This window comes from Podarcis cretensis, assembly GCF_951804945.1.
Source record: "Podarcis cretensis genome assembly, chromosome: 5".
Lineage (NCBI taxonomy): Eukaryota > Metazoa > Chordata > Lepidosauria > Squamata > Lacertidae > Podarcis > Podarcis cretensis.
In genome coordinates, this window is record NC_137174.1 from 14,344,054 (window position 1) to 14,370,721 (window position 26,668).

General features: G+C 40.2%; 1 protein-coding gene across 8 annotated transcripts in view; it reads right to left on the bottom strand.

Annotated features, from left to right (window-relative positions):
- Window positions 1–26,668, bottom strand: part of GBF1 (golgi brefeldin A resistant guanine nucleotide exchange factor 1) — an 87,607-nt gene that overhangs the window by 29,539 nt on the left and 31,400 nt on the right. For 4 of the 8 annotated variants that reach the window (XM_079975060.1, XM_079975058.1, XM_079975062.1 and 1 more), the window contains exons 4-18: window positions 17,863–17,994; window positions 17,108–17,226; window positions 16,536–16,644; window positions 16,070–16,130; window positions 13,102–13,156; window positions 11,709–11,807; window positions 5,897–6,023; window positions 4,829–5,046; window positions 4,284–4,452; window positions 3,874–4,085; window positions 3,599–3,697; window positions 2,559–2,753; window positions 1,581–1,767; window positions 1,069–1,194; window positions 388–476 (exon numbers count right to left, since the gene is read on the bottom strand). In XM_079975060.1, the coding sequence (XP_079831186.1) occupies window positions 388–476; window positions 1,069–1,194; window positions 1,581–1,767; window positions 2,559–2,753; window positions 3,599–3,697; window positions 3,874–4,085; window positions 4,284–4,452; window positions 4,829–5,046; window positions 5,897–6,023; window positions 11,709–11,807; window positions 13,102–13,156; window positions 16,070–16,130; window positions 16,536–16,644; window positions 17,108–17,226; window positions 17,863–17,994 (1,997 nt within the window). The remainder of the gene's footprint in view (window positions 1–387; window positions 477–1,068; window positions 1,195–1,580; window positions 1,768–2,558; window positions 2,754–3,598; window positions 3,698–3,873; window positions 4,086–4,283; window positions 4,453–4,828; window positions 5,047–5,896; window positions 6,024–11,708; window positions 11,808–13,101; window positions 13,157–16,069; window positions 16,131–16,535; window positions 16,645–17,107; window positions 17,227–17,862; window positions 17,995–26,668) is intronic. The other 4 variants (XM_079975064.1, XM_079975063.1, XM_079975061.1 and 1 more) reach the window with 2 other exon arrangements.

Here is a 26,668-nt window from a genome sequence, read left to right on the forward strand (position 1 = left end):
AACAGCTTCATGCAGGAACACCTCATTTGAAAGCAGGTTCAGAAAGAAAAAGGTTCCGCCCTGTGGAATGCCCTCCTATCAGATGTCAAACAGATGAACAACTATTTGACTTTTTGAAGACATCTGAAGGCAGCCCTGCTCAGGGAAGTTTTTACTGGTTGATGTTTCATTGTTCTTTTAATACTTTGCTGGCAACCCAGTCAGATGGGTGGGGTACAAATAATAAAAGTATGTATGTATGTATATATTTAAAATACACTCAAAACACTCATCATGCTCCTCTAATATATCTTATATTTTAAAATTGTAAGTCTGAGGGTAAAGTCTGTTCTTTATTGTATGTGTCATGCCTACTCACATATCTTTCAGATCAACAGCATGCCTTACCTTCTTTTTGCTCTTAATCATTATCAATTCGTGTGTTGTGGGTAGGACGCAGGAAAAGCGAGTAGGCTTCTTTAGAATGGTCTTTTCTGCTAAAAACAAAAGCAGAATGTTTTCACAGTGGATCCTTTCCCATATTTCCCATGATTTACAATACACAGATAAAAACAACTCTCTTTCCACATGACCCCACCCCACAACCCCATCCCAGCACCAATGCTTTTCTCTATAAGCCCAAGTCTTGCAAGGGACTACTTCACATGTTACAGCAGATGGAGGTACAAAGCAAAACATATTATCCGATGTAATTTGAGAAAGTAGCTATCTTCCCCCATCACTTTGTTTATACAGTAGAAACACAATGTAGGCAACCACAAGTAATGGGGGAAAGGACAAGTAAACATGTAGCTGCCTCACATATTATGGGATAGAATAAGGTACAGAATATATTTTAAATCATGTACTTACTTCTACTGTAACATATGACATGATCCAGTGACATTTAACCACCCTCATCCCAAATCGTCTACAAATGCCTGACTCAATATATAGAACATGGAAGGAAACGTGCATCATTTAAATGCTTCACTGGTGCCAGAGACCTCAAGCTGTAGTACAGCTACAGAATGGCAAAAAGAAGTCAACATTTGAAGTGTCCATTGCACACTAATGTTCATCATTTACCTGCGTTATTTCCCAACTCCAAATTCAGACTGTCTTGCTGCTTCATGTGGCTGGCTGTCAAGGAGCCATTAGTGTCTGGCAATTCTGCACCGGGTGATTTGCCATCTGTCAGCAGCCCCTCGACAACTACAGGGGAAAGAAGAGAACCAGAGTTATCCAGGAAGAGGTTTTAAAGTCACCGTGTTATTATGTAGATACAGTTATTACTCACTCTGAAGAAACCTAACCATTCGCAGTCAAAGAGAGGAAATATGATTCAACAGAGAATGAATATCCATAGACCAGCTCAAATTCATGCACAAAATTAAAAAATGGAAATGATGAATTAATTCCTTGTTGAGAAAAATCCGATAGAAAGCAAGAAGGCATCATTTAAGATGTTTTGAAGCAATCAGGTCAAGGTTAGGAAGGAGGATTTATGGAAAAAGGTAGCAGTATTGTCTAGAACACAGTCAGGAAGGACAGATGTTACTATAAAATTAAGATGAAGGCACCAAATAAAAGGTTCTCACTATGGGTTGTTTCTTTGATGTTACAGGGAGTTTCTGTACTTGGTTTTAGTGCTTCCTTCTCCTGCTGGTAGATGCTGCTGAGCACTTTGGCTTGGCATTGTGCTTCTGTACTATCTATCACTGTCAGTAATGCTTCAAGGGACAGCAGGTGAGTAGTGTACAGTTGTCCAGAAACAGGAAAGGCATTCTGGGAAAATCAAGCATAGCTAAGCATTAAATTAGGTTTAATCATTTGAGCAAGGAAAACTACTCACACAGAAGCTGTTCAGCCCCAAAGCTCTACACCTCCACGCAAACCTCCCTAACATTGTCCATTCCTCAAAAAATCCTTCCCCTGCAAATAACCTGTTCTCTCTCAGGTTGCCCATTAAAGGTAAAACTTCACTAAGATTCTGAAATGGATTATACTTTGTGGTGGAAGGCAAATTCGCTGCATTTACACCTGTGTTTCCTACAGGTAATATTTGAAGGATGAAGTAAGACACATATCAGAGAGTCAGTCAATTGCAGCTCTTTGTAATGCATCAGCTGTGGAGCCTCACGTGTTTGGCGATATAAGCCCTAAAAACTTTGTGTTCCTCACAATGCTCCAATCAAATATGTCTGTTGTTCTAAAGAAAGAATCCCTATGGTAAAAGTAGATGTGACAGGAGACCTATGATCGGTTCTCCTGCTGTTTTTCATAATTTAAGCACAGCTTGGGGGTGAGATCCAGCTGAGATACTGTGCAATTCTTTTTCGTGCCCTCTACCAAAGGTGATTGCATCCTGAGGACAAGACCAGAGATACCCTACTGCATGAGGATTACCCACACCTCCCCACCTGCCATGGTTCTGATCAGACCACCCTCCAACACATCAGCACATGGCTGATATTTCATTCTTCAAACACACTCAGATCTAGTTACATCTGTATTATTATTTTTTTGCTGAGCAATCCTAATGGAAAGACAAGAGCAAAATAGCTCATTTTCAGGACCTTGGATAGCAGTTTGGTGAGGTCTTCAAAGAGGTTAGCACAATAATAGTCACAGTCATAATTTATGTACAGCTCAGTGACAAAACTAGGAATCCTCCAGAGTTGAACGATGGCCTCCAGGGCCATCTCCTTCATCTCATAGGGCATCTTGGGGTTCTCCACTGTGATAATTTCCATCAGCTTCTTTATGTACATCTGGTAGACAAAAGAGATGAGTTCAGTATATGGGATGCAAAACAAGGCAGAGTATTTAATTTCTTTTGGGACACCAGTTTACACACAGCACAACTAAACCATCCATAAGCACAAAGGTGAGAAACTATATTTCTGATGAGAGCTGCATTCCTTTGAAGGCAACTTGTTGGGGTCACATGCCAGCAATGGCAGGGCTAGAATGAGTGATGGAACAACACCCCTTCTCCTTCTCTCTTTCTGCCACCCCCTTTCCCTATTTTCCCCCTCCTTACCGTCAGGATGAGATTATGCCAAGGACCACATGAAAAGAGACCAAAGGTGGCGTGTAGCTCATGGGTCACTGACTACTGACTCCTAGTTTACTGCTATGTGGCCAATCCTCAGGGAGTCGTGGCAAAGAGTCAGGCTTGGGTGCTCCTCCTTCCATTTCTTCCCATTTCAAAGAACTTTAATTCAAAGAACCAGGATTTCTGGTTCACATGCAACGCTATGTTGAGATTCTTTGAAACTAGAAGTAGTGTCAGTAGGAGGAGAGGGAAGCATACAAATCTGGCCATGATTGCTGCTCAGACTCCAACATTCCAATCAAGGCAACTATAGATCTGAGTGCTGCCTCTATGGGAGATGACAGGGAAAGCGACCAAGCAGCCACCACTTCTGTCACTGGGCATGGTCTTCCCAGGCACAGGGCCTTCCAATCTTCAGAAAGCCACAAGGTCACCTCCAGTTCACACACACTTTCCTAAATTCTTAGACAGGATTTCATACACATCCATGAACAAAGCCACAAAGCTGTTTAAATTACCTCCTCCAAATACAAGGTAGGCGCACTTCAAAAGACTCACCTCCAGTTGGAATTTCAGGTGTTCTCTCATACTCTCAAAGAGGAGGAAGCAAAGTCTAAGTGAAGCTGAATACAGATTGAGTCGCTCCACATTCAGTAACTAGGAAAGAATTAGAAGTTGAAAGATTGTTAGTGGAGAGATATTCATTTTCCTCTATTTGAAAAGCAAACCAAAATTGCAACTTATGTGTTTCTTCCAGACCACACTAACACAAGGCCTATTTCACTACAGATACTGCCTAATAGACATAAGACTACGATAAATCCAGAACTCACTTGAAAGAGATATCGACATAATTCTTCTTTCACCAGTCCTAGGAGAGATGGACAGTTTGCAACAGAGGTCAACTCCAGAGCAACAGTGAGCAGCTGCAACCCCATGTGGATCATCACTTCTGAGTTGTGGCGATCGTGTGGGTTAGTGAGAGAGATGAGGAAGCGGAGTAGTTCTCGGATACAGGGCAACCCATAGGGTACTAACGCTGTGCCTGGAATGGGGAGGGAGTATAAGTAGAAAGGTCACAATTATAGCACTTCTGAGCCAACCTCTTTCAAATAAGCCCAAGAGATTTTTTAAATAAAAATATTACTGATGAATACAAATGCTAGGTACTTCCCCCCGCCCCCCATCAATGAGTGGGATGGATAGAAGCAAACAAAACTTGCTTTTATTTCAAAGCACTCACCTTCTTTCTGAGAGCACTGGGTAAACCTCACTCCCCGGGGATTGACATAGTCCATGTCATGAACAGACGCAGAGTCTGAGTGTTCAGCTACAGATGTACACTCCTCCAGAACTTCAGGGATAGACTCCACTGAGGCAGATGGCGTCTTTTCTTCCCGGGGGCATTCATTCTTTAGTCACACAAATTAACAATACAGGAAAATTAGTATAAGCTATCATTGCTGCATGAACAGTTCATTGACACAAGCAACCCTATTCATTCAGATAATATCAATTTTCATAATCAGACTACATACCTCAATGTTTGGCTGAGTGGCTAGACATCAGACATCTAAATTAGCAGCAAAGGCTGGTCTATATTTGAAGGCTAGGCTACTTATACTGTTGTGGAATTGCTCTGCTACTTCAGAATGTGTGTGTTATTCTTAACCCAAACCTATCCAACAAGTTGAAGACCAGAGTAGCCTGAACTTTCCTTTAGGTCAGCTGATTGTACAAACTATATTCCAGATGAGCAGTTTATCACAAACTAGCTTAAGTTCATACCTGGGGCTCTAGCTGCTCTCTAGCTCTAGACTCAGTTAAAGGCACTGATGTACTGATTCCTAAAGGGTTGACCAACTGCAAGTCCGTAAGATCTTCCTTAGAGCTGATCTGAGAGGAGCTCTCTAAGCCACTGTCAGTGGAAGGGCTGACTGTAGTAGATGCGTTTTCTGAACTTCCAGATGAGACGGGAGAAGGTACATCAATGAAATTAACTCCACCTGTTGATAAGAAACAGCAGCATTAAGTAGCAGCTATGCACCCATTATGAAGCAGCTCAGGACCACATTCCCACTTCTGTATGCACAGTACATTGGGTTGCTACTAATTACTTCGCCTGACACAGAACACAGTGGCCTGCCTCACTGGAATGGGTTGCACAGAGTGTACTCCACTGGGCTGCATTGGCTTCCTGTTGGCTTCTAGGCACAATTCAAGGTGCAATTCTATGAGTTCAGGAATTGCTAATTTAAAATTATTATTCTTGAAACACCTTTTAAAAATATATGTAATATTTTGTAATATAATCCCAAGTTTCTTAGCTATTTTCTTGATGAACTGAAAGTTTATTAGCTAATTGTTCATACTTTACTTGCTAATGGTTGTACCACTCTCAAATATCTTATGTCAAGCTAACCATGTATTTTGTAACTGTCGTATATTAAGAGGTAGATATTTCAAAGACAACAGCATTAAGTTGCCCTTTAATTTTGTTACCTATATTGCCACTTATAATTTTCTCCTTATTCAGTTACAACCAAGCGGGAAGACTTTATTCGTCTCCCCTACAATCATGGAACAAAGATCCAGAGAGGTGGGGCAGATTTAGGGGGTTGCAACACAGGCTCCACAGCAGTAGGCCACTCTGTCCAGCTATAATGTGCCAAAGACCAACAAGGAAGCCAACTGGTGTGGGGCTCCCAACAGTCACAGCTCTGTTCGTTCACCAATATCCATACTATTGTGTATTCTGTGGTTGCAGAATCTTTGGAGAACACCTTTAATCAAGAACATGGTTAAGGTTATCATTAGAGTTGGGTTTCCATTTATATGTTATATCACTTGCCGTACCTGTCCCATTGGCAGCAAGCTGCTCTGTTCCTTGAGATACTTTGGCTACATGGCAAGAGTTTCGTGGCGATCTCTTCTGCTTTTTCCACTTTGATGAGTCACTCATTCCCCCTGCTCGCATTTTCAACTGTGAACAGCAAAACACATAGAATATCTCTTAAAGCCATTCACCGTCACAAGAGAATTGGCAACAGCATTTGATCAGACCTAGAACCCTACGATCATGCCAGCTTACCCATGCTTCCTATCGCATGACTCATGATCTAGCCCAACTTTAGTTGGAAATTCATTATTTGTGTATTACTTCAGTTTATAAAATATATTAAAACTTGTTAGCACAGATATGTCTAGGGCTGAGCCTGAATCTCATTGTTGTGTGCCTATGTAAATGCAAACAAACAAACCACTCCTTAGACATTCTCCCACATTCTCGCATAACCAAGAAACGGAATCAAAAGCCAAGTTATGGAGGTGAGGAGAGCCTCAGTTAGTTCTCAGTTGCTCTTGTTGAATTCTCTGGGACCAATTAAACAAGTTGCAAACTGGGATACAGTTGAAGAGGATGGCGTTACAAAGTTTTAAAAAACAGGTAAAAATGTTTCTGTAGTGGAGACATCTTTCTTCTCTGCTCACAAATATTTCTTTATTCTTTCGTTGGCAGGCCCCGATCATCATCCTCCCACACACAAAGAAGAGTGTAAGTTGTCTACTAGGTGTGTGACATTGCCTGGATATATGTGCAGCATTACATTATGGGCTGCCAGCTTTTCTGTATTACATGGATTTTAGAATCCCACTTAAGACTTATGAAACTGTTGTGAAAAAATAAATCATAGGCCTTTTAACTATTTACATTCCCCCGCTATTTCTTAGCATGCTTCCAGAAGGCCTACCCAAATATAACTTTGATTTTAAACCTGGAAATCTCTTTTGCAAATTAAAAAGCTACAAATGCAGCATTACTTTTGAATGTAATGATAGCTATGTCTAAATAAAAACAGCTTTCTAATCCACCTTGAACATCTTTGTTGCAAATGAAAGGAAACTTAATAGATTTAAGTGCATTTAATCACATAATAAATCATTTCTTTAAATAAGCACTGCAATTTTGCTCTGCCTCTGGAACTGGGGTGGGGGACCTCTGGCCTGCGAGTCATATTTGGCCTGCCGCAGGTCCCAATTTAGTTCACAAGGCTGTTCTCACCATATTATGCCCCCCATGACATCAGGTGTGGGGCAGGCAGAAGCACAGCCAGTCCCTACATAAACTAGGCTTGAAGTTACTGCCCGTCAGAAGCCCTGTGTGGTGCTTTAAAGACCTGGTGGTCATCACCTGGCAGCAAGCAATAGACAGGTGAGTGGCCCTGCCACCTACCAAATTTAGCCTGTAAATGGTAGGGGGGAAAGGATTAGGCCCAGCAGCTAGATCAGGTTCCCCATGCCTGCTCTAGAGATGCAAAAACACTCACATCAACCTCTGATGGAGAAAATAAAGTAAGAAATAGAAGTCATACCACCTGAGATACGAGCAGGTCACTTAGCACCAAAACACAAGTTCTAACTCCTAATCTTGAAGTGGCATGATCTCAGCTATACTCAGTATATTTGATCTATTTATTTTAAGGGGCGTGTAGGCAAGGCAAACATACATAGATACATAAATAATTTTATTTGTATGCCGCCTTTCCACAATAACTATGCTCAAGGTGGCTTATAACATGAAAAAATACATATCTGCAACGCAACAAAAGTAGTCATAAACAATAAATTAAACATTAAAAAATACACAACCAAACTGAACAATTTCTGCAACAAGATCTATAACAAAGATACAAAAAACCATCAGCAACAACATCCAACCCACAACAACACCCCAGCCCATGAGTCAGCAGCCTCAGTTTTTGCAGCTGGAGTTAGTCATGGCCCCACCCTCACAGGTCAGGTGGGAAAAGACCCACAAGGCAGGAAGCAGGTATTCCAGGACTCACAGCCAAGATGGAAAGAACATTGCTTTGCAGGGAAAATACCACGCATTTTAAATTATTGGCCTGCCTTTCAATTCTATGATCTTCCATGATGACTTATAATTGAACAAAAACTAAAATAAACTTGAAAATACCTAAGCACACGGACACTAAAACTGAAGAACATCAGCAAAAACTATAAATTCAGCAACTGGCAGCATGATGATGATGATGATGATGATGACGATGATGATTTTAAAAGTAAAGGTCTGTGGAAAATAAAAGGAACTTCAGCCAGAACCTAAAACTCATTAAACTTGGCACCTGGTGAGCTTCACTAGAAGATATTTCCCAGGGCAGAGGACTTCAACTAACAGGCCCCTTCCCTGATCACCACCCCCACCACCCCCCTCCGCTTACAGCAAGCGCACCCAGAGGAAGACCTTAGCTGATTATTTTAATAGCTTGATAGGTGAGCAGGCAGTTGCTTTTTTAAAAAGCGCCCAAGTTGTACTGGACTTCAAAAGGTTAAAACCAACAAAATGAATTGTATTTGGAGATGGACTTCAGGATCAGTGAAACTGCTTTAGAATTTGTGAGGTATGTGCTGCCCAGCTGCCCCCATTCCACAGTCCAGCAGCTGTATTTGGACCAAATGGCATTTTCAAGTAAACTTCAAGGGCAGCACATAATACACTGCAGTAGTCTTATTTGGATGCTACTAGAGCATGTATAATTATGGCCAAGAGGGGTTCTTAGCTAGTGGAAAGCACTAACGGAAGCACTAAAGCACTAGTGGAAGGCTGGCCTCAACTAGAGCCAGGGCTTTTTCGGCTGTGGCTCCAATCTGGTGGAACGCTCTGTCACAAGAGACTAGGGCCCTGCGGGACTTGACATCTTTCCGCAGGGCCTGCAAGACGGAGCTGTTCTGCCAGGCCTTTGGTCGGGGTTCAGTCTGACTCCCTCTCCCCTTTCATAAGAAATTGCATGAAAGTGGCCTCCCAATTTTTCTCACAAGCCCATATAAGTTCAGCACAAACAGTTGGGCCTGGTGAGCATTTAAGGTCCCCAACCCTAATCTGCGGGTTGCCATCTGATTGGATTTTATTCTGATCCTGATCTGATTTGAGGATGTATTTTAATTGATTGTCTGATTTTATGTTAATGTGTTATACATTTAATGTTAGCCGCTCTGAGCCCGGCTTTGGCTGAGGAGGGCGGGATATAAATAAAAATTATTATTATTATTATTATTATTATTATTATTATTATTATTATCATTACTAAGTGCCACTGATGACACTTAGATCTGGTCCTGTCTCTGGGTGTTTAACAACAACCTTAAGATGTGAATCCAATTCTTTAGGGGGAATACAATACCATCCAGACAGTACATCCATCTTATCTGGATTGAACTTCAGTTTTTTGGCACTTATACTGTCTGCTACTGATCTCAGACACCAATTCAGCACATCTGCTGCCTTACTTGAATTTGATGAAAATGGGGTGTGGGGGGGGAACAGAGGTGGTCATCATCAGCACATTAATTAGAGTCAAGTATCAGCACTTTATGATCTCACTTATTGATTTCATGCAGATGACAGTATGGGAGGCAGAACCCATAGCACAAGTAGCTCAGAACAGAATAACAGGCTCAAAGTATCACCTATTGAAACCAGCCATAGAGATAAGAATACAACCACTGGAGCATTTTGCAGTCAATCTTCACCCAACCTCCAGTCCAGAAAGGGACCATGGTGGATGAACTCAAAAACCACTAAGTGGTCTAGAAGAATTAACAGGGTCACATTGCTCCTGTCCTTCTTCCAATACTGGTAATCTAGAAACAGATATACAGCCCTTCTTTTAAAAGGGAACATTTGTGACAAGCCAATACTAAGAACAATTTTAAGGATTAAAGGACAGCTTCTTCAGGAGTGGTCTCATGACTGTCCTCCTTCAATACAACCAGGACCACCTTCTATGTCAATGAAGCAATAACTAACTCATGGAACCAGTCAGTCATCATGAGATGCTAGCCAGGAAGTGCAAGGTTTGAGCAAACAGATAATATAACACACTCCTCCAAGAAACTTGTCCACATCATCAGGCCTCAAAAACTGAAATTCATACAATTTCTAAATGGATGATGTTCTGAACACATTCACTGACTGGACTGCTGACATAGTGCCATTCAAGTTGAGGTAAACACAAGCTTTTTTATACCTGACGCGCTTAGCAAATAAATCATGGTGCTATTGAGGGTTCCTTAAAATCAGAATGTAGACTGGAGAACGTAGACTGGGAAAAGCTTCACTGGGCTGCAACCATGCAGATGCAATAGTTACAAAAAAAAAAAGTAATTCTTATTTGGCACCATCTCTGACACCAAGTAGGCTCACACAGTGTTAGAACAGTTATGGCCCAAGTTTTATGTGCCTTGTGTTCAAGTTGTTATCACATCTGCTTTGCTGCCTCCTGCACCCTTGTGTAACAGGACGCCAAATGGGCTGTATTCAGTGGAAGGGCACTTAGAAATGATAATCTTTATATCCTCAATGATCTACATATCCCACAATGTGAGCAGGGCTTCAACAGATGTAGCAGCCACATGAACTAGAAACATATACACACACGTTGCACTAAGGAATCCCTCCAGAGCTTCTAGGGGCAGACCTGGAGCATGAAATATGAAATTTAAATGTAATCCTCCTTCATCACGGACATAAAATGAAATCTCACAATTTGCATTGCAATTTATGCCACTTGTTAGTTGCCTTATCCACAAAGAACAATCTAATCTGACATAAATCCTATGTGGAAAAGAAAAGTGTTTATCATGCAGCTCTAAATGGAACTCTTTAAACCACAATGGTTAAAATATGAAGTTTGAAGAAGTGCCTTAAGCTCTCTGAATCCAGCTACATTAGAAGGGAAGGAATTTTATGTTAGATTATTATGTGTAATAATCAGTTTGGAAACATAACTCTAGCTCTGGCTAAACAACTTTGTAGAATAATGGCTACCTGGTAAGGGAAAGTGTGGATCCTGAATATTTGTGATACTGTTCTGCATATAGCTTTTCCTTTACTGAATTACTGAACGACTATCACATGGATGCAGCTAGCTTGTTTTATCCTGCTCTGGAGGACAGGACTCAAACCAATGGGTTCAAGTTACAAGAATGGAGATTCCAACTAAACATCAGGAAGAACATTCTGATGCTAAGAGCTGTTCGACAGTGGAACAGATTCCCATGAGAGGTGATGGATTTTCCATCATTGGAGGTTCTTAAGCAGAAATTGGATGGCCTTCTATTATGCATGCTCTAGCTGAGATTCCTGCAATGCAGGGGGTTGGCCTAGATGGCCCTTGGGGGGGGGTCCCTTCCAACTCTGCAATTCTATGATTCCATATATTAAGCCTTGTACCCTACCTTAGACAATGCATAAAACCTAGCAATATTTGCAGTTGCAGCCGGCTTCCCTGCCGCAAATAGTTATGACCACCTTCATTCATTTGCGCCAATATCTCCAGAAATTCATAAACTGCACTAAACTATAGCTTTCAAGATAGGAGATGGTAACTGGCCATCGATAGCACCATCTCTAGCTTATGTCCTCTATAAATTCTCAGAATATTTTGACAACAGCATTTCTGATGTCTGCAATGTCACTTCCTCTATATGTAAAGCCTTCCTCCCAACACTATCCCAAACAGAAGCAGTTTGCTACATGCATTCTTCCCCAAAGCCATGCTGCATAAGAAACATGAATGAAAGCTTTTGCTACACAACACATAACTACCACCCACAGATGCTTGCAGAAGGGAAGGAGAGAAAGAGAGACCTTCAGTTTCTTAAAGAGTAGTACTCTCTCTAACTGGTTCAGGGCTTTGGACTGTTCCCCATTACATAGTTCCAGTCTGTTGAGGAGATATGGAGAAATCTGTGAAAGACAGTCACATGTACCATTTGAAAAAGAAAAAGGAAAACTAAACCCAAAGACAGAATCCATGTAACAATGCAAGGAATGATGTAAAGCACATAATGAAAAGCAAAGCAGGACAGTAAGAGTGAAAACCAAGGCCTCTATGAGATGAAGGAGCCACCCACTGATTAATGAAAAGCTCTCACACAGGATATGCTTACAGAAAAGCATTCCACCTTTTACATCTAAGGCTTGCTTTATGTGACACACTCTTAATTTGAACACAGCATATACCTGTATTTGCAAGCATAAAACATCAGAAGTACTACTGAGCCTGTTGGTGCAAATCCTGAGCTCAAAATGTTTCCTAATGCATCAATCTAGGAAGAGATCTATGCATGCACCCTATAGCACTTTGCTCTTGAATATATCGAAGTTGCAGAAGGTTAACTGAATTTTCTCTCTTGTACAAATCAGATTTATGAATAGGAAAATTGTTGTCCTGAATATTCCTTATGAGTCTGATAAAGTTCCCTGTATAACTTGACAGGGAAGAAAATACCCCTGTTATTACAGTACAGGCTAAGCTACAGATTTCTTTGCTTCTTTTTACTGTTCAGCCCCACGCCCTCCCAGGTGACAGGGACCTTGGTGATGGTTGGGACATTTACTCCCACAAGAATAACACTTTTTGAAGGATGACTGCTGAATTATTGATGTGTGGTCACAAGAAAAGGGATTCCTATTTCCTTAAAAAGGAGAGAGACGGCGCATGAGTTTGGAGCCCAATAAGAAAGCAGGGAGAACAAGGGGGAAGAAAAAGAGGAGAAATAGACCCCAGTAAAGAAATAATCAAATGCTTACTAAAACACACGAGCTGCTGCCCACATGTCAGCAAGAAAAGAACCGAGTGGGAAGCTATTCAGCCCACCCTTTGAGGTATGAGCACTTCCCTGTTCTGGGAGGGAGACATGAGGTCAGTTCCTTAGCTAACACTCTAAAAATTTCCTGATGTTGACTCTGTTCAGGTGCACAAAGATTACAAAAGAAAGCTGCTAGTTAATGGAAGGAGGCAACAGATCTGGCTCACAGAAGTCATTTCCTTACAATGCCTAGGTTAAGTGATACAGTTGATGACTGACTCATTCACAATGGCATAAAGAGCCATAACCCAAACTCATTTCTTAGATAAGCCTGCACAAGATTCAGAGCTGTGCTACTGATGCATATGTACAGTTGTCCCAACTGTCCCCAGAATAGCATAACTACAAATACTTAGAAGCAAAGAATCCATCAGCAGTTTGGGTCTTACCTTCTTTAAGTTAGTCCCTACGTAGCTCTTAGGCTCTTCTTTAAAGTGAGGTAATCTGGAACAACAAGAAAATACATATATTAAGGACAAGGAATAAGGGAAGGCCTTCTTCCTGCCTGGCAGCAAATAGAGAAAAATTGCAGTTCCCTGAAGGCTTCCCCTTGGAATATGGTTAATCTGCCCTCTTCTGATCAAAAGTTACACTACAGTGTAATAATCAGAAAAAGGAATAATCAGTCTTATCAGTTCGTGGGTAATGACTAAAGGTCAGAGCTTTGACTTGAATTCACATTTTCAGAAAATGACTGGGTCAAGTCTAATCTTTTGACTCCTAACACAGACACACCTAAAGAAACATTTGCTCTTTAGCTCTGAGTGTTGCCAGCCCTAGCATGGTAGAAAGTGAAGTATCTAAAACACATTAACAGTCCAGAAGAAGAAGAAGAAGAAATCCTTCTCTATATGGACCCATTAATTCAGCAGAGCACTTATTTTGGCATGGATGAGAAAAGCAAAGTCGAATGTCTAGATGTATGTGCATTTTCACCAATATTCACATTTTACATTATAGCTAAGAGTCTTCTTCTTTTAAAAGGCCAAACTAACATGGTTATTGTTACTGAAAATTCAGGGTTGGCCACATAGTAAAAACTAATTAAGAACTGCCTTGCTGGATGTAGATGGAATGGATTTATTTGGGGGGGTGTTTTTTTTGGGGGGGGGGTAGACTGCCTCCCTCAGCATAGAACCACTGTGAATTAGCTATCTTTCTTTAGTCCTTGCAGATAAGTCCCCCAGCTCAACTCATTAGAACTTAATGAATTGTTTCAAGTGTACTTTTGAGGTCTGCAGAAGACTGAAGATATCTTTTAATTCAAATCTTTTAACTGAAAAATACAATAAAGCACTGAAGTATATATATTGCTAACAATGTAGACATAAGATCTAATAAATTTGTATTGTTATTATTTATACCCATAAATGGTTCAAGACCAACAACAAGAAATAGAAAGATAGATATATCTGCACAAGTTTTAGCTCAGTTGGGTCAAAGAAATTCCATTTAGAGTTTCTTGGCTCCTAAAACTCAAAATGGTCCTTAAGCTGTGTCCTGGGCTGGCTTAAGGGCACACAGTTACCTGGAGCTTTTAAAATCAGCTGGTGGGTAAGTGGGTTGTACAGCTCAGATAAGAACTGAGGCAAAAGGCAGAGAAATGCTTTTGATATTCATGTGATCTGCCAGGCTATTCAGTGCAACTTTCACCTTCTAAGGTTTGGCCCTTTTAATCAAAGACCACAGAGTAAAGCAGTACTTGGAATCTCCTGCTAGGACTTACCCTCAATGAACAACTAGCGTCATTTCTATTGCAATATCAGTCTCTAGTAGGCTTCTCCCATATGCAAAATGCATGGTGTTCAATGTTCACTTTCTGTCACAGTCCTTTGATCAAGGCAGCTTAATATCTGAGGGCCTACCTGAAAAGTCTAAACCAAAATCTGCAAGTAGCAACTAGGAAATGCATAGTTAGCTCAGGATGCTAATGATGTCTGGGGTTACAAAGTACCACAGACAAATGGGCTCTCTTTCATATACAGTGGTACTTCGCAAGATGAATGCCTCGTAAGACGAAAAACTCGCAAAACAAAGGAGTTTTTCGTTTTTTGAGTTGCTTTGCAAGACGGATTTCCCTATGGGCTTGCTTCGCAAGACGAAAACGTCTTGCAAGTTTGTTTCCTTTGTCTTGCAAGTTTGTTTCCTTTTTCTTAAAACCGTGCATTCACTTCAAGGAGCCACTCATAGCACGCGGTGTGGTAGCCTTTTTTGAGGTTTTTGAAGACTTTGGTGATTTTTGAAGCTTTTCCAAAGTCCGTGCTTCGCAAGACGAAAAAATCACAAGACAAAAAAACTCACGGAACAAATTAATTTCGTCTTGCGAGGCACCACTGTATCATTTATCATTTTGCATCCTTACTGTGTGAGATAGCAGGCTTTCAAAGATGCTGGAAACCTACAGCTCTTTGTACACAGAGTAGCTTGCCTTTCTGTCCTTTTCAGAAGCTAACTATATCTTCTGGAAACATCCAACTGAATAGTTAAGAGTGAAATATAGATAAAAAAACTATTAATAACCAATTTTTAAAATACCAGAACTACAACAGTACAAAAGGTAAGCAATGTCATTTTACATTCTAAAACCTAAGCATTATGTGTCCCAATTTCCTACAGCAAATATACGAAATACTCAATCTGATCTAGATTAATATGAAATACTCTTGAAAATCCTTGGTCGTAATAGAATAAATGCTGTGGTACAGTAACTAAAAGTGTATCAGGATATGTTGGAAAGCTTATAACTCAGGCACAGACTCCTTGTCACAGACAAATTATCCAAATTAGTTTTCCCAGATTCACAGTGAACCAAGGTGAGAAAAAAAATAAAAAAATTCCTTCCAGTAGCACCTTAAAGACCAACTAAGTTAAGGTGCTACTGGAAGGAATTTTTTTATTTTGTTTTGACTATGGCAGACCAACACGGCTACCTATCTGCAAGGTGAAAAAGTACTTCAGTAAGCAGGAACAAATCATCTTAACTGGAAATACATTGAGTAGTAAAAGCCAACTGGATCCTGCATTTAAAAAAGTGTCTCAGATGCATGTTGTTTGAAACATAAACCCTTTTGCTAAACCAGCACAGTTAAAACTAATAGTGGCAAACCATTCATGTTCTCATTGTTCTGCACCATTTCCAACACTATTGCCATGTTTGGATGTCACATTAAACCAGAGTTAGCATGCTAAGAATGAGCCTCAGCAAGGACCAAGCATTTGCATGGACCAGATAATGCTTGGACTGGGTGATTTTCCGGAGCACGCCTGCCTACCCACCCACCCCCGACTGAAGTGTGGATTCTTCCTGTCCTTGAAGGGCCACCTGAGCTGTGCTGAGACAAACACAAGGAGGTTTACCTTGTGAAGAGCAGCTGCACCATGTCGACCAGAGTGTGCTCTGCAGATTTTCTCAATAACTCTGAAGACAAAAACAAATAACACAGGTGTCATTACTTGGTGTGATATTATCTAGAGGCTTCTCCAAGTAGACTCCCCTCCAAGTGTTGTTTACAAAGGATTACTGAAAATTTATTAAAACCAGCTTCAGCCTCAGCTGTGCAGAAGAATGTGCAAAGGTACACTAAGTGGCGCTACAGAGCTGAAACAGCGGGTGAGTGAAAGAAACACACAGGCAACTGAGCAAAAAGTGGTCTGCAAACACCTTTTTTATTATTACTAAGTTCAACTGCGCATATTTAGCACATTTTATGCTTGTTTATGTTCCAGCGCATACTCATATTGCAGACATAACTCTGGTCATTTACTAGAAACCATTACCCATCTGGGAAAGTTTGGGGTTTGCTTTCTTGCATTGAAAACCTACCACTAAGTCTCATCTCAAAGCATATACGGAAGCAAGACTGCATGATTTCACAGACTGACTCATTGGTGAGATGAGCTCCAACTGGCGTCAGGAGAAGAGTCCTCAGGACCTGAAAGAAGAACAAATAAAGATGACATTCCAACAGCAGTGTCAGGAAGAGAACTCATGTACAACAACAGAGAATATCTGAAAACTTCAACTGAAGGAAGGGAATGGGGGACTACATCTCTTGCATGCCATAACTGCTATTACTCTCACTTAATGAATGAAAGCAAGCAATGCTTTGCCACATACTGTGATTGGGCTCTCACCCCTCACTCTACCACACCAAGGAAGCCTAATTTTCACTACAAAAGATCAAAAAAAAAACTCCTCTCTAAGTCCAGTTGAGGATTATTTTGCACTGGAAAGCTTTTAGTGCAAGTACAAGAGTCCTAAGTTTAAAAATATTGATGAAAACTAAAGTAGAAGTCCCAACACCATTTTTCTTCCCCAAGCCGGTCTCCATGGAACAAGATTAACAGGGCACCAGGCACAAGACATTACACTAATTGCCCCTTTGTTTCACATACCTGCAAGATCTTCATCAGGACAACTTCATCACTCGCAGGGTCTGTGCCCACAAACCGGGCATGTGTGACAGCATCTGCCATGTTCTCCATTCCCTCAGCTGTGCCCTCATGGTTAGAATCTGTATAACAGAGAATTTTTTGACATTATCAAACCAGGAGAATTTTGCACCACAGCAAAATTCTCCATTCTTATTTCCATGGCTTTCCTTTTCCTTCCCTGCGTTTCATCCAAAGCTCTCTTTACTCAGATTAGAATCACAGTTCAAGTTATGGTTCAACAAAAGATAAATTCTTATTTGGCAATGGATTGATTTCATGCATTTAATACTCCAGTAATTAGATGGTGCTATTTATTATCTTTAGTTCCAACTTTGGTAGCTTGGTTTTCACACGATACCAATCCTTTTGCAATCTGCATCAAAATTTGTTGTACAAAAGATCAGTCCTTATTTGCTGCATTTTTATGCCACCCTTAATGTAAAAGGATTAACCGAAGATATTGGTTTTGAAGTACCACTACATATTACTCTATATACTTTCCATTCTTCAGTTGTAATCAGTTTTCAGTATTTTCCAAATGGCTCAGTTTCCCTCCCCCAGAAGCATATGGTATATCTGCTGAGGGCAGGGAGGAGATAAAGTATCTTCCTCCATGCCCAGAATTGAAATGCGGTCCTTCTTCTGGGACATTCACTCAGCTGCGTGAAATTATGTAGCTGACATGAGAAGGCAAAACAATTATTCCAAATCATTACCTATTAGTGCATACGAGAGGAACTTATTTACAGATGTCAAGGCCAATCCAGTGATGGGGCCTGTAGTATCTTCCGAACGAATAACTTCCAGAAAAGGTCGAAGGAAGACAATAGGCTCAATGGATGAAAGCTCTAAAGCAAAAGACAAATCACAACATTATAAAAAAAACATGTAACATCACCTCCAGTGCAGGAAGAGCAATGTCTCCCCTTCTCAGACTCAAGTCTTGCAAACTCATGGTTCAACACACTGAGCAATTTCATTTATGTAATGTAAAGTTTCAAATAAGTTAAACACTGCATGGGAAAAAATAAAAATTTAAAAAGACAAGGCCCAGAAGAGGGAATAGAAGGATGGAACACAAGCACAGAGAGATTATAAAACTTAATATTTTGGTAAACTCCTGAGCGAGTTTCAATTGCAAGAGCACTGCTTAAATACAAACATGTGGCATATTGGGCATACCGGGGCCAATTCACTAAGAGAAATGGTAGCATTTTGATTGAATGCCAGCAATCATATTAGCCACACAGACAAAAATCCAGGTCCACTCAGCACCCACCAGCTACAACAGTCATTAATAATTTGCCTTGGATACCTCAAATACATATAAAAGAATGTGTTGAAGACCAATTTACTTTCCTTTATAGCAGATAATGAAAATAACCTTAGACACATGATTCTCAAAGTGTAGAAGGACCATAAATAGTTGCAACACCAAAGTTCAGTCAGTCTCTTCCTAGACTTCTCTAATCACTCATGTTTATTAGGAAACCATCAGATGAGCTGCCTACCAGAATAATAATAATAATAATAATAATAATAATAAATTTATTATTTGTATGCCGCCCATCTGACTGGGTTGCCTTCCGATGGGCAGAAGGGCATTGTTTGGGGGTTATGGCCTTTCATGACTATTTCAACAAGGCAAAGCATTGTACAACTGAAACATAAGAAATATAAAAAGCAACAGAACCCAATCATTATCCCATCACAAGCACAATCCTATAAAAGAAGAAATACATATAAAAATAAGTAATAGAGCTGAGGAGGCTATAATGCATAAAATATTCTCAATTTGTGTACAACCAGGATTCTTCCACACACATACATCTGAAACCATATTTGCCAGCATCATAGAGAGTCCCTCTTTTTGTAATGACATCCACTCAACTGCAGTAGAATCAATCTAGTAAATCCTTGGCAAACAGTGGAGGTGCTGAGAATTCACTCATGTGAATCTGACAGTTGTCCTTTCCCAGCTTAACTCTGATTATTTTTTTTTAAAAAAAAACACACACCTGTTATTTAGAAACAAATTAAGTATGGAGTATATTTGCAATACTTGTGCACCTTAACCAGACTTTATAGGATTGTTCATAGGAAGTCTTTGCCATATGTACCAGTTGTAGCTTCCAAACTGTTTTCAAAGACAGGTTCACGAGAAAGTAATTGATCTGAGAGTTGCATGACCCTGACATGAATGAATTCTCAGCAACTTCAAGGCTCAGTGCTTGTAGACTGTCTATGGCAACGGATTTTAACTCCAAATGAAATTACTAAGACAAAATGCAAGCAATCCCCCCATGACAAATGTGTCTGCCCCATGACCAAACATTGATAGTTATTGATCCTGGATTTACTAAGAATTAAAGCAACGTTTCCAAAATTCTCTTAACATGAGAAAGCAACTGCTCCAGCACCCCAGTAAAGCTAAATGAAACCCAATGGAATTCCTTTGAACTGCACAGACAGAATGCTCTGAATCAAGTTTTGAAGTGTGTCAATTTAAGCGCTCATTTTACCTTTCAAATAGAAATTGACACATGTCAAAAAGACCAATTACATTGTAACACACTATGGAATTCTTCAGTCACTACTCCAATGTGGGATTTCATACCAGATTTTTCTTTCAAGATAACTGGCCAAAACTAAGGAAGCAGACAATTGAAAAGCCCAGGAGAAATTAAAAACTTCTACAGCAATACTTTAAATTCAGTAACTATCCATAGCTCTTCATGGCTTGCACACTATGAATAACTTCTTCATTCCCAATTCACTCTGTTGTCAAAGAAAATGCTCTATTGTTCTAGCCAAAGGGTAAAGGGACCCCTGACCATTAGGTCCAGTCGCGGACGACTCTAGGGTTGCGGTGCTCATCTTGCTTTATTGGCCAAGGGAGCCAGAGTACAGCTTCCGGATCATGTGAGCAGCATGACTAAGCCACTTCTGGCAAACCAGAGCAGAGCATGTACCTTCCCGCCGGAGCAATACCTATTTATCTACTTGCACTTTGATGTGCTTTCGAACTGCTAGGTTGGCAGGAGCAGGGACCAAACAATGGGAGCTCACCCCGTCGCGGGGATTCGAACCACCGACCTTCTGATCAGTAAGCCCTAGGCTCTGTTTTTTAACCTACAGCACCACCCGCATCCCATTCTATTGTTCTAGAGAGCCTGAAAACGAGAATTTCAGCTTTGTTCTCAGTTAACTGTCTTGGCTGTTGCATCTGTCTACTTAGCTTTCCTTCAAAGCTTTTCTGTAAACCGCCTTGGTACTTCTTTGAAATGAAAAGGTGCTACACAATACTGTAATTACCACAGTTTCAACTCATATCTACCAAGAAAAAAAAAATCTTGATTAGCATACCTCTACCAGAGACCTCAGACCTCACTGCCAGTCAGAGCACAGTGGACAATAATGGTCAATATGGGCCAATGATCTGACTCAGAATAATGCAGCTTCATCTATCATTGGCAAAGGCCTTGGAGATGCTGAAACAACCCTTAAAGGAGTACAATATCATAGGTTTTCCAATGGTTAAGACAGCCAAAAGAGAAAGCCACAGGGGCACTTTAGAGTTCTCTTTTCTTCCAAAACAAGGATTAATAATTGTACCAAAAACATTACGGTCTTTGTATACGAATCACTGAAAGACTCACTTAGGTGTCAGATATGTAAAATAACATGTGAAAAAGTGGACAACCATTCTTGGGTCAACTACAGTGGTACCTCGGGTTACATACACTTCAGGTTACATACGCTTCAGGTTACAGACTCCGCTAACCCAGAAATATTACCTCAGGTTAAGAACTTTGCTTCAGGATGAGAACAGAAATCGTGCGGCGGCGCGGCAGCAGCAGGAGGCCTCATTAGCTAAAGTGGTGCTTCAGGTTAAGAACAGTTTCAGGTTAAGAACGGATCTCCAGAACGAATTAAGTACTTAACCCGAGGTACCACTGTATTCCAATCTTTATATGCATTAAAATATATTACTTGTACATTAATGATGTAAGGTTGTGGATAAGATTTTTTGATATCATTTCCATACATTGTAAAACAAAATGTTGTACAAAAGTTAAATGAGAAACCAAACACTTCTCATGGCAGAAATAAGGTACATGGAAACTGGAGGCCAAAGTCTCTTTCTTACTTTAAGAAAACAATTTTAAACTGATAGGGTTGCAGATTCTGCTGTAAAATGGTTCTTTAAAAAAAAAAAAAGATAATCTGCTGGGAGGCAGCAAATTCCACAGGTAGAGAGCCGGAACTGAGAAAGAATAAATACATGAATAGAACAGCAAATCTTAGGACAAGACATGTAGTGCTAAAAAGATCATTAGAAACTATACCAGGGTTTAAAGAAAACAAGGGGGGGGGGGTGCTTTTCATCAGGACTACACAGCACATAGAGAGGGAAGGTTTAACCCTTTCTTCCTAAGCTGCAATTGTGAAGAAACACACACAGGCATGAATAGTAGCCTTTCATAAAAGTTGTCATTGAGATCTTGTTTTCTAAGGCTGAGGGATTTTCATTGGGATTACAGTTGGGAAGGGATTAAGCTTCCCCTTGTTGCACTGTAGTTCCAGTCAAAATGAGACATACCTTCTATTGTTGTTGACTATCATTTCTAAGGTTTGGTTATGTAAATGTAAATAGTGGGAAAACAATGAAGAGAACATGCAAGAGCAGAAAGAGAAGAGAGTTGACAGAACCACACTGTAGCTGAAATGTCTGGACCTCTAAGGACAGAAATGTTTAAACACACAAGAGGAGCTGGACAGGTAACCTTTTATTTTTTAAAAAACACGGAAGAGAACTTGTTTAAGAAGTGGTAAACACGGATATTACAATTTCCAAATTGTTACCAATGGGTACCTTTTGTGACCGTCTCCTTAGCATGGTTCTTTAAAACAGGATGCAAGTAAGGCTACTTTCTCCCATGCCATTTGCATGGCTATATCTCATTTTGTTTCACATGTGGAGTGCTGTTGAAGGGCTTTGCCATTCCTTGGAATGTGTCACTAACTTCGCTGATAGAACCCAGCAGGTGAAACAACTGTGTAAGGCGGCTGCCTTTTCTCTGCAACACAGTCAGTTGTGTTTTCTGCTGAAATGAACTAGTGTGAAATTAAGTCATGGCTGCAGCACATGTTTAAACTTTTAGGAAAATGCACCTCTAATAAAGGATTAACTCCTTCCTGTCTTCTGAATATGCTGTCTAAAGATTTAGGGCTTGCTTATGATCAAGGTAAATATAATTCACTGACAGTATCCAGATTTTTCCTCTATAAGCATCAAGGTGTGTGGGGGGGGGGATTAATGGAATGAGAAGATGGGCCTTGCAAAAGGAGGTTTCCTGCTCTTCCCACTCCACTTCCTGGATCAGGGCAGCTAGGAGGCACACAGCCTGAGCAGAGAGGCTGCAACAGGTCTCTCCAGACAGCTTCCCCCTGAAGCTGGGTGTACATAACACAGGCGGCAGCTGCAGCCTAGAAACTTGAAATGCAGCTGTCACCTGGCAGATTCTCCTGTTGCCTGTTGACTCCATGGATTTACTGGGCAAGAGGACCCACCATGGCCACGTCAGAGAACCATGACACAATCCCCACCTCTGTTTTTTACTGAAACATCCAACTTAATTGAAGTTTTCAAGCTAATAAAATAAAGCACCACATACACACAAAAATCTAAGGTAATAAGGTAGTTTTTGTCCAAATGCAGATAAGCAGATGTGTTAGCACCTCCCACTTCCACCATAATGTCCAATGCAAAACATAGGGAAGGCATTTAAATGGGTGCACAACATGTGCACCTATTTCTCATTACACAATTTCATTTTATTTATTTAAAGAACTGATAAACTGCTGGATGCCAATCATCTACATACTCTTTCCAGCTTGTTATTGTGCTATGCAGAGTGGCAGAATATTGCTCAAAAGACAATGGTTAAATTGGCTTAATTGTATCATGAAATGTTCACTGTATCTTTTCTGTGGCAATGTTTTGGGAAACGCTTTCTATATTTGTGATGTGTTCTGGCAGCAGAAAAAGTAACATTTTCATTTCTGAAAACAAGACTGTTGCAGTTGTATGAAGCAGCAGTGACAGCAACGGCATAACATGCCTTCATCTACAAATACATGGAATTGCACAGGCCCCAAAGTGGCAGAGGTGATGAGGGAAACCAGGCCAGGGGGCAATCAGGATCATGCATGCAGATGTGAAAATAAAAATACAGTGGTACCTCGGGTTAAGTACTTAATTCGTTCCGGAGGTCCATTCTTAACCTGAAACTGTTCTTAACCTGAAGCACCACTTTGGCTAATGGGGCCTCCAGCTGCTGCTGCGCTGCCGGAGCATGATTTCTGTTCTCATCCTGAAGCAAAGTTCTTAACCCAAGGTACAATTCCTGGGCTAGCGGAGTCTGTAACCTGAAGCGTATGTAACCTGAGGTACCACTGTATGGGCTACATTCTATTTTTGTTCACCGTTTATACTTTAATTCAAGTAAAAGAGTTTGTCTGTTAGAAACAGTAAAGGAAACAAAAAAACCATAACTGCAAATGTACAAAATACCGGTATATAGATAAAATGGATCACAAATAATGACAAAAAGTGACAACAAGCACATGTTGTCATGTTGCAAACTGAAGTAACAGGCAATATATGCACAATAACTATTAATTCATGATTTTCTACAGTGACTTTACAGAAAAATCATACATTCACAAGATCATATTGTTGCTTGCCACCTAACTGGCAAAGATCCACTTTGATTAATTCTTGATTATAAAGCACTAATATAAATCTGGATTTTGTTTGGGAAGAAATATCACAGATACTGTGTCCATTATTACTAAATATTAAAGCAAATAAATTGAATACATTGTGAATTATTTCAGTGATATATCATTTGTAACCCATCTTTTAATTTTATTTTCTAATTTTGTATATAAGAGATATATAAGGTTTGCTTCCCTTCTCTACACACACATGAAATTGCTGATTCAGTTGATAATCCGAAAGTGGGTAACTATGGACAAGGAGTAGTAAACAAAACAAAACAATGTGTCAGAAACATTCATTTGATGCATTCATTTGATGCATGTTCTAATGAGTTGTATTCAGTCTAAATCTTACATGTTCATTTAATAAAACACATCAGTTAGTTGGGAAGGATATCAAAGTCATCTAAGTACTGATGACAGTATTAAGGGGATTAATATTAATCTTGGCTGTTTCAGGTTATTCAAAAAATAGTAACTGTTCCATCCAACAAGAGCCAGAGGGCAGCATGGGAGAGCCTAAACAAGAGTAAGAAGATTAATGATCCCTGTAAATATTTGCCCCCCCCCCCCCCGGTACATGGGGCGTTGAATCCCCAGCAGACTCAGTCATACCACCACTCCACTGCAAATCTTTTGGGCAGCTGAAGCTAGCATAGCTAATGCTTATTCACTATTGTTTTTGCTGATAACCAGTAGTACTGAGAACCCTGAAGAATAGGCAAGGGCCACAGAGCAGCTGGTTTGCTCAATTTCCCAGCACAGAACAAAACTCATAAATTATGGCCATTTCAATGGACTTGCTTGCACAAATAACTGTTAGAATGAATTTTCTACTCATAGAAAGCTACCGTTTCTTGTGTCAAAGGTGGAAAAAATGTTAATACAGCAAGAAACACTTGCTGTTATCATTCATTTTATAACGTTTTTAAAGTTCTGTCGAATGCCAGAAGTTTAACATTATGTTTGCAACACAAGGTAGCTCCATTTATATTAAACACCGCCAAGCAAGTGTTTGTATTTTGCTTTGCTTATTTTGGTAAAAAAAACCTCCTCTACCAAGTTCAACTAGCACAATCCAAGAGAACCAGTGAAGATGGCTGCCAAAGGGTGGCTATCTGTGACAACACGAGCCCCTAGAGAATATGCTTATAAGAAGGCGGGAGCTCATTTCCAGTTGTTACTCCTGCTTGCTCTGCTATTCTGCATACCTTTCTTCAACCTTTTCCACGCATCTCGCTTGACAAAATGACTATCCAATTTTCCACATCAAACATCCTTCTTATAAAATCTCTCCCAACTCCTGATTGCTATAACTGCTGCCATTATCTCTCCTCTTCTTTGGACTCTCCCCTACTACATTCAAGCACACCACTCTGTACTTAAAAATACACCCATTGACCCATCCTGTCTCACCAGCTACTAGCCTACCATGTGTCTCCAAACTTCTAAAGCATATGACCTCTTTCTCTCCTTTTGCTATCTTGATCCCCTATCCCAAAGGTGGCTTACACTCAGTTTGGGGGGCTAATCTCCCATTAAATTGCCAAGCGCACAGACTCTGTAAAATGTTACAGGAACTTGAAAAGAGGAGAGTAGGTTTGGGAGAACTTTGTCCAATTCTACTTCCCCATAAAGTGAAGGGAAGGGTTGGAACTCCTCTCATTTGTGTGTGAGATGGTTCAAAGATAGCTGTCACATTCCTGGAACTGAGATTTGCTAGCCAATTTGTGCCTTGTGGTCTCTGTTTAAAAGAAACCTCAGCTGCCAAAACAAGGCAGTCAATCGTCAAGACAGTCAATAGTCTTATGTACGTGAGTATGACCATGGTAAGAACTGCCCTGATTAAATGCTCTACTTGGCAGCTACTCAGTTAAATTACTTTGAATTTATGAATTCAATACACTCTAGTAATGCCATCTCTTATGTTAAGCTGACATCTATTTTGGTTAAAGTACAAAAGAGTACTACCAGATCATTCCAGAGCCAGAGGGAGGAAATCCACATTTGTAAATTCTACCAGATGTCACTACAACTGAAGTCTACCCATTGACCAATAATTAAAAGCATCCCTCTGCTTCTCTCTTCTCATTTCCATGAGAAACACCTTACTTTACTATTTATACCCCACTACACAAGCCCTTTCCCAGTGTTTCATTGCAGCCTAGATAAAAAGAACTGTGATTCTAGTTCTGTGTGCAAGGAGACTTGATATTTGCTTTCCTCACGCACACAACCTGAACAGCACACACCAAATTCCAAACTAAGAGGAGTTTCAAAAATATTGTGTAATACAGTAAAATTCCACTAGGCTATTGCAATCTCCTTGAACCATTCCATGCAGCTCTCAGCATCCTCTCCAACTCATTCATAAAATAACTGCATCATAATGTTTCAGCCAAATCAGATAGTAAAACTCCTTCTCATAGGAGAAACAGAAGAATGCAACATTAAAAACCCAGAGTAAGATATTAAAACTAATTTCATCTCTCTTACTCATAAGTAGCCTTCACACCAACTTTTCTGACTCAGACTACTTCAGGCTTCTTTCCTAGTACACTAGAAAATCTGTTACTAGGTCTTAATTTGGCATTACTATTTGCTAATAGAAGTATTCTATTTACTACATTAAGCCTTAGTGTGGATGTTTCTTATTAACCATCAGATAAAAGGCATGATAGCTAGGCACCAAACAGAAAAATAGAGAGGGTCTGTGAGCACTTACAAAAGGATGCT